The 8,989-nt window shown below is 44.7% G+C and overlaps 1 protein-coding gene across 1 annotated transcript; it reads left to right on the top strand.

The window, feature by feature from the left end:
* The first annotated feature begins 2,310 nt into the window (after positions 1 to 2,310).
* Positions 2,311 to 6,970, top strand: LOC125959464 (angiopoietin-related protein 1-like). Its single transcript, XM_049692287.1, has 2 exons — positions 2,311 to 2,349; positions 6,329 to 6,970. Exons 1-2 carry the CDS (start codon positions 2,311 to 2,313, stop codon positions 6,968 to 6,970), a joined length of 681 nt encoding a protein of 226 aa, XP_049548244.1.
* The last annotated feature ends 2,019 nt before the right edge of the window (positions 6,971 to 8,989 follow it).

An 8,989-nucleotide genomic window follows, 5' to 3' on the forward strand; every position in this document is an offset into this window, starting at 1 on the left:
AGCCGCACGAACAGGCACGCACGGAAAGCGGCCAAAAAGCGGCCTTCATCAAATCCGTGAGCAGCCACCGAGCAGCTGCTTCTCACTACTGCTGCGGCTATCCGGTGGCAGGCCGGCACAAAAAGCCGGAGTTGAGCCCCGAAATGCTGTGCAGTTATGAATAAAAGAGTTTAATAGGCTCAAGCGGCAAGGACAACGGATCCCGGGCTGGCCGGCTGTTGTGTCCTGGATACTTGCTTGCCGATGCTGATGCCGCTCTGGGAATGTCTCTGAAATCCAAAGGATGCCACGCAAGGCACAAGTCGGTCCGCCTGTTGTTTGGCAGCATATTGTTTGTCTCGTTCCGTTTCGGGGCCTGCAAAGAAAATGACCAAAAGACGTGAAAACTAATTAACGAACGCCGAACGCCGTGCTAGGAGGGAAAGAAAATGAAAAACGAAACGACGGCACCGTCGGTAGTTCATGTTTTTGGGTGCCATTCTGTGACGACAATGGCCACAGCGTGCCAGGATAAGAAGCTTCAGGTTGAAAGAAGTTAAAACGCTAAGCCAAATGATGTCGCCCAAAGAGTCGAGTATCTCTTATGGGCCAACCAACCGGCTCTTGAATCATAAACGTCCTCACGCTCCTCTGATTTCATTTCGAGCGCAAAATTAGTCTGCAAAAGGAACTATAGTTTGGTTATGGTTGAGCTGCAATAAAACCAAGTTTTTTTTTATTGGAAGACTAACGAAAGAGACAAGTAAAGACAACACGCAACATAACGTAATTGAAATGCTGCAAATGACACAACATCTTGACTCTAAAATGTCATCAAAGGCCGACATTTAAATGTCTTCAATACATGATCGGATAAATGAATTTTCCAAGTATCTAAACGAAAACATGCACGAAACATACTCTAATATCACTCCTCCAATAGAAATTGATGTTATTATTGGAAAACTAACGAAAGAGAAGCTGTTACCATCACATTTTGGTTTAAAAGTTAATAGAACATGTAAAAGATCAAATGTTACAAAAGGCTCTTCTTCTGGACTCTAAAATGTCATCCAACGCATACAGTTAAATTCCCTCAAAACATGACCGAACAAACGAATTTCCCAAATTCTCTAAACCGCAACATGCACGAAACAAATTCTAATCCCAGCTTCCCGAATAGAAATATTGACTCCAGACAGAGCCATTCCCTGCCACAACATAATATTGCGCCCATGTGCAGCACATCGAACATCGAACAACGTCCAATTGCCCACCACCACCGCCATTCATCCGTTTCAGGTGATCATAATTTATGTTTTCGGTTTTGCTCCATTTGCGCTACGTCATTGTTTCGGGACCCTCTTCGGGCGAGGCCTTCGATCGAGATGCCATACACTGGGATGGACGGACACACACACACACTCGGTCTCGTACACACAGAAGGCAGCAAAATGAAAAATCGATTTTCGAAACAACGCCCTTTCGAGTCCCACGAGATATTACGGGTCTCTCTCTCTCTATCTCTCTCTCTTGCTGTTGTTGTGTTGTTGTTGCACATAATATTGTGACTTTTTCCGCACCACCGCACCCAAAAGGGGATGATGGTTGTCATTGTGACCAGCCCGTCCCTGCGTCCCTTTTCCTTTCTTTTCCCTTCCCACTTTTGAGGTCAAACCACCGGAAAATGCGAATGCGCGATCCTTGTCCTGTCTGTTGTAATGGTGCTCCCGCTGCTGCTGCTGCTGATGCTGCTGCAAGCTAATCGTTTTTCCTGCCGCACAAAAGATCAAACACAAAACTGCAATCGAACTTCGGGTTTCGGTTTCGGTCATAAAATGGAATTGAAAAAAAAGGACTCTTCTGGCTTATGCGGCCTTTGCCAATTTATAACGAAATCCGACAGCGAACAATTCGGAGGAGCGTTCCTATCGTGGTGCGATAGGAGTCGCCGCCCATTTGCTGGCGAGTGAAGGTGATGCGCTCGAGGTATGATGGCTGCGAGGAGGGACCCTAACGAGACCGCAAAACGAAGCGAACGAAGCGAACGAAGGAGATGGATATACCGTAAATGCCCTAACGAGGACGACATAAAGCAGACTTATTACTAGTGGTTTTGATGTTGTCGTTCGCTTTGCTGAAAGCATTAATGCCATTGATAGCGACGGGGAGAGCGACTGAGAGGATCAGAGTGCGAGGATCGAGCTGAAAAGGAGGACTCTCCGGCGGACGACTATCGATGTCTTTGAGGATTAATTCATCTGCCGCCTGACAATGACACTGCTGACGGGCTATCCGATGCTATCTCGTGACAACTGAAATGGACTGATGATGACCGAGGCGACCGAGTCGCAGGAAGACATGAGGATGGTTCGTTCGTTTCTGTCCGTTGCTTTCCACTCCACCGGCGACCAATCAATGCACCCTGCAGCTGTCTAGCTATTACTGCCGCTCTGACATCATAAGTCATCATAATTGTGGCGATGTTCACCATCACCACTCCTGGACTCGTGGATCTTAACGCATCAGTTCGGTAAATTATGATTCCAGTTTTGGGGATGTTTTCTGCGATAATTTCCCTTTTCTGCTCTCCAACTAGTAATGAGGAAACATTTTCTAATAAACAAAAACCGCTTCAAAATCCACACCACACAATGGATACTGACATCGGAAAGAGCTGCAATGGCTGCGATATCTCATGCGCCTTCCATTAATCACCTTTCCATTGGCACTGGCCAGGACCAGGAACCAGCACCAGGAACCTATCAGTGACCACAGCAGAAGGCAACCTGACTCGCCACTCGGAGTCACTCGCATCACTCGATCGGTTCAAAAACCGAAGCCGTATCATCGTAAACGGAGCATAAATCTTAATGTTTTGACATGTTTGTCCACCGAAGAAGCGAACCGACCGACCGACGGACTGACCAACCGACAGCACCGCACCGAGATCCCTAACAAACAATGCCGATCGGAACGGTTTCGGTCGGACAACCAATGTCCAAACCAAAAAACCGACACAAATGACACAAAACAGCCCATAAGCCTCTCGCCTCCTCCTTCTTCGTCCGTCCATCCATCCTTTCTCCAGCCAGGACAATTAGTCTTTCGATAAGGTGAAAAATTATCTTCGTCCCTCGCCCCGGGACCCGGACCAAGAAGGCCGTCTGAGGCCGAGACGACGCACCGATCGATGTGATCGGTCCCCGGGCCCCCAGGAAACCCATTGTACAGCGACGCCTGTTAGGGCTCGAACATGAAACATTCGAGGTTCGGGAGGATCAGGAGCCGAAGCATTACAACCATTCCCTGGTTGTCCGGCGGCCGTCCACGAGTGACAAAACATCAAACGGAGCGCGCGTGTGCCTCCGAAAACGGTGTCCTGGTCTTTCCGGGACTCCGGGGTTTCTCCGGGGGTTGTCTTATCGCTTTCACTCCCGGCCGCCCGGGGTGCGCTTGAATCCTTGCCACGGATGCCGCCACGGACTGTTTTGATAGACCACAATCGACCGCAACCGGGCACTCGATCGTTCTCGGGGACCACACACGCCGTTGGCGGGCGGACTATAGACGTACGAGGTGAGCAGTGGTGCCGCAGGATATCCCGCATTTTTTCCCTGGATTCCATAGAGCTGAAGTAATTTGTTTGACCTTCTCAAACAAGCCGTTTGGTATTATATTAAATAATGAGTATAACATCTATATATATAAAAATCTCGTGTCACATTTTTTTGTGTCCAAACTCCTCCGAAACGGCTGAACCGATTCGAACCAAACTTTGTGTGTATCTTCTGTAGGTATCAGAATCGGATGTAAACTATATTTCATTCCCATTACTTAAGTTATTCAAAAAATAGAAAAATTATTTTCCGTAACTTTCTGTTAACCTTTGATTTGATATTTTTCTTAGATTATTCATACAAAAAAACTAATACTCTCAAATTTTCATAGCCCTAGCTCAAACAGTTATTTTTTAATGATTTTTTGAAAATCCACTAAATCACCGAACAGTAGTTGCAATACTGAGCGCCAGGGAGCGTTGACAGCGCGAATTAATTTAATTGGTGAGAATTTTATCCTAGAAGGCTTAGCTAAAACCGGTTTAAGCAGGCAATATGCATAGTTCGAATTTTCGAAATTTCATCAAAGATCAAAAAATTATGTATAGAAAATTAAAATGTGCACATTACTAACAGTTTAGGATGTACTCGATTGCACGTTTAGTAGGAGGTAAAAAAATCCCCACTTTCCCCAAACAACAATGATGATAATTGAAGCGCAATATGAAAAATCCAGATATTTTCAATCGTCGAGTCAGACACCGATATCCGGCCGTATCGATGAAAATACGGAACATTCATATTCATGTTGAACTCTATAGTTTATTTGCAAGCATTTACTACATCATTCATCACATCTGCTAAAATAAATTGGCATTCATATCGAACTTATACTGAATGGCAGTATATATCAAATATTAACATTATCATAAGTGCTGTTCCCCGGGGTCTAAACTCCAGGTGGCAACGTGAGGAGCTCAACTCAGTTATTGGAAAAATGAGTCATTATGTGTGTTCCCTAGAAGGACCCCGGCAGACCCGGGGTGTAAAAGGGCAGTAGATTTGCGAATAAAGGGGAATGTGACTAGAAAACTCAGATTCTTTGCGACGCTAATGGTATCCCAAAAGCGAGGACCTCTTTCCGAGGGCCTAGCACCAACGAGAAAAACCTGAGCTCGATAGTCCCCCAAAAGCGAGGAGGAATTAAAGGCAACGGGATTACATACACAACAAGCAGTCTGCGTTAGTCGCAGCAATGCTTTCGATTCCTTCGCAGGCAAAAGGGAAGCATGCCAGCCGAGTATCAACTGCCAATGATAGTTTAGCAATAGTAGCTGATCAATCCACGAAATTCAAAAATAGGCTCGAAACCGTGATTAGCTATCATGTAACCAAGTTTGAATCATCGGCAATTATGAACAACAATCATAACACACAAAGTAGAAACTCAAAGAAACAGAACATTTCAGAAAAAACCTAATCTTCTACGCGTAGCGACGCACGCGGGTCATGCTAGTAAAGAATAAACGGTAAATCAGAACATTTGATAACTCCAGGTAAGAAGATTTCGAGTACGAGAGACATTTAATTTGATGTTGCATTTGAAGACACATTTAGCGTAGCTAACTTAAATATGCAATTTGTTTAGGCATTACAAAGGAGATGTCTGTATAAACACGATGATTGATTTATATCTGATACAGCTACATATAGATAATGCACTCAGTGCACTTGCCTTTTAGTAATAGGACATTTTTACCGCTCTCTAATTATCTCTTCGGAGTACATCAATCTGAACTATTTTCTCACTTTCAACGCGCCTTCTCATGCTGGTGATCCTCAAAACTACCGATAGTATTCTCTAATGCAATTGTTCAAGCAAATGTTATTTTTGTTATTGGTGTTTGTTATTTACAGTTATTGTTATGTTGTGTTGTTATTGAGAACGTTATTTTTTTATCGATATTGTTAAATAAACCTGGCAGAATGATCGCACATTCGAGCAACGGATAGATCGATTCAAAGTTTACTTCGTAATGCATGGCATTCTGGGTGCAGTATAGACGAAACATAAATATCAATCAGATGCTTTCCATAAAACCAAGACGATAAAACTTGAGCGAAACAACTGTAACTTCAATTTCATTTGACAATTGCCATTTGAATGCCTTGATTTCCTTTGGTGTTTTATGACAATGACGTTGGTTGCGGGGCTAAAATGATAAGAATGAATACATTCCACGCTCTGCTATTTGTCATTTTGGCATCAAAAAAGGGTCGAGACAAGCGATGCTTTTCATATCACTTTCACGTTGGCGAGGCTAGACAGCGTGGAACTGTGGACAAGCGGTCTTACGGGGTATTTTGATTTCGGAACCCAGAGCACAGCCATCAGCAGGTCTCACAAAATGTGAGGTACAAGTGCACGCGAACACGATCAGCTTCGCATGGTTATCAGCTTCATTCGCAGACAACTTAACCTTAACCTTAGTACCCTTGATAAAGAACATTTGCTGAGTTTGAGTGACGCAATGGACACCGTAATCACAGCCAAATTTGCTTCCGAGCATACTTTTCCCTCAAGAAAGTAGATTTTGTGGAGTCTGGTTTAGTGTAAGACCTCCATCCCAATAGCACGAAAGTACAGTTCAAATCAGTCGCCCAAGAGACGAAATCTCGATTGTTTGAAGATGAAAAGGAATATCTGTTTGCTATTGTGGTGTCTAACTTTGTGCTTAAAAGTAGCTAGCGGCAATTCTGATAACACGACACCACCAACAACATCACAGCCTGAGCAACCTCCGTTTACATCGTGCAAGAACGTTGCGTCAAAAGTGTCAGGAGTGTATCTAATTCGTATCAACAACGGTACTTCCCCATTTAAAGCATTTTGTGAGCAAGAGAAGTTTGATGGTGGTTGGCTTGTTGTGCAGCATCGGTTCGACGGATCGGTTGATTTTTACCGTAACTGGGCCCAATACCGTGAAGGTTTTGGCGAAGTGGATAACGAATTCTGGCTCGGGTTGGAAAAAATGCACCAGCTCACGACGGCTCGGCCACATGAAATAATTATCGAGTTAAAGGACTTTAGCGGCAACTACGCGTATACTCGCTACGATGAATTTAAAATAGGTAGTGAGAGTGAGCACTACACACTAACGCTTGGCAAGTATAGCGGAAATGGAACTGACTCGATGACGCGTAACAATGGAAAGAAATTCGCAGCGACGGATCGAGATGATATGGATAAACCATATGTCCCCGGTGGTTGTGTTGCAGCCTTTAGAAGCCCTTGGTGGCACGACGATTGCACCTATGCGAACTTGAATGGACCGTACAACAATGCGTACGACATTAGAACCATGTTTTGGTATGCATGGAAACGCTACCAAGGAATGAGCTACACAAGAATGATAATACGCGAAGTTTAAAGGTGTACTATTGATGATGCATTGTAAACAGTCAAATTTAATGGTTGTTAGAGTTGTAATAAAGATGCAACTAAAGGACACAATGCAATTAAAGTTAATACATTTGTTGTTGAAGGGGATCGTCTCATTGCCGGGGTAAAAATCCGAAACGCTTCGAAACAAATTTGTTATTTTATTCAAGCCTTTAATGAAAGGTGCAAATAAAAAGATAAGTTTTTCTTGAAACATGTTTCTAAAAATTGAAGCTCTGTTCAGTTTCCTATTCTCCCATTTAAGCTTAATACTGTGATGTTTAATGTAATATCACAGTGAGATTTACATGACTCAACAAAGTGTTACAATCCATTTATGCAGATAAAATCATTACTCTTTTTCCTGTAGAGAGAATGTTTAGTCTAGTTTGTATCTTCTATTCCTGCATCTTAAGAAAAATGTCTGAGAGACACTAATGGACGTAAGCGCTAATGGGACGAGCTCAAGTGTTAAGTTCATGTTATTTTATGTCGCGAAAGCAACATTGTTTTCAAAGCAGCAATTACCTCGACCACCTTCCACAATGAAATGAGTCTTGTACTGTGTAATTGTTAACGGCGTACCACAATTTAACATAAACACCCAGCATACCCTACCTCACTCTCTCTCTCGCAGAATGAAAATGAAAGAAAACTCCATTCTATACAACGATCGTTTTGTAAAATTATCACCCCAACCAACCGCAAGAAGAAAGGGCTGTGGGATCTATTCTTATGTTCTGCCTCTACCTTCCACTATGCACCACTGCAACACTTTTCTCTGCCACAGTAAAGACGGTTCCATAAATTTTCTTCTCCAGTTGCACTCCAACTCGCGCGACCACGGGTACTGTTATCTCTTTATACATTTTTATTGCACCTTCTCCTCGTTTGCACCATCCCAACAAATTACCATACTTTGCTGCATTTATCATAACAAAATGAACCAATTTCCCGGTCCCGGCGCTCGTCTGTTTTCCCTTAGATAAGCGCGCGGATACATCGCACCGGACCGGCGGAGGCGAACAATGAGGGTAAACATCATTTTCCACTTCCACCGTTTTATTGCTGATGAATCAAAATGATCTTAAAAATGAGAAAACAAACGCATCCACCTCCCCGCGTAGCAGTGGCGCTTGATTTAATTAACCCCGCGACACCCTTTTGTATGGGGTGGGAGGAGAGAATTGAATTTTCATCTTTACTCCCACCTTCACCACCCCACGGAGAGCCCCAGCCTTATGCGGCGTAAATTTGTAGCTCAGCACAACCCGCACTCCTCTTCACTTTTGCTGTGATTTTCCCGACAAGAAGGTGCGAGACCACGATCTCTGGCGCGTGATCCCGTTTCACACGCCAACCCACCCCCCGAGGGTTGAGGGGGTTGCCTGAAGTGCCATCCCTAATACCCATCCTAATACCGACACGAAATCCTCACGGTCCCGGGTGGTGGGCGTGGACCAACCCTCCCACATCAAACAGGCAAACACACACAGGCAGGACGCTCTTCTCCACCCGGTTTTTCTCCCCTTCCGATCCGTGTGGCCATGGCCGGCGGGGTGTCTTGCGAGAAAATCCCGAAAACATCGAGATTCTCATGAAAAACCCATTAAAATTATGAACGGCTGCTTTCGCCCGACCCGATAGGCTCGATGCTAGCGTGGCCACCACCATCACCACCAGTCACGCGGTGGTCCCGCGAACATGGCAAACATTTTAATAGCGAGCGAGAAAACCTCCGGGACCGGCACAGGAACTGCCGCTGAAGGGTTCATCAGTGTCGCAACGACCACGACGACGACGACGACGAGGGCGTACATCATAACCCCGAGGCCTGTTTCCACCATGTAAACGGTCCCTTTGGCACGCGGGGGATCTTTGAAACAATCGCTACACCATTGAAGTCGGCCATAAATTTCAATCTATCACCCCCTCTCAGTGGAGGAGGCCCGGGAAAACTCGAGCAAACGCAGGGTGTCACTAATCCACTTCTAAGCTAGTAAACATA

This window comes from Anopheles darlingi, chromosome 2, assembly GCF_943734745.1.
Source record: "Anopheles darlingi chromosome 2, idAnoDarlMG_H_01, whole genome shotgun sequence".
Lineage (NCBI taxonomy): Eukaryota > Metazoa > Arthropoda > Insecta > Diptera > Culicidae > Anopheles > Anopheles darlingi.

Excerpts from the sequence above, each read along its gene's own strand:
- LOC125959464 (XM_049692287.1), top strand. The coding sequence starts at position 2,311 with ATGACCGAGGCGACCGAGTCGCAGGAAGACATGAGGATG. Across the intron at positions 2,350-6,328 it reads CGCAGGAAGACATGAGGATG|CCTGAGCAACCTCCGTTTAC; the intron begins GTTCGTTCGTTT and ends ACAACATCACAG.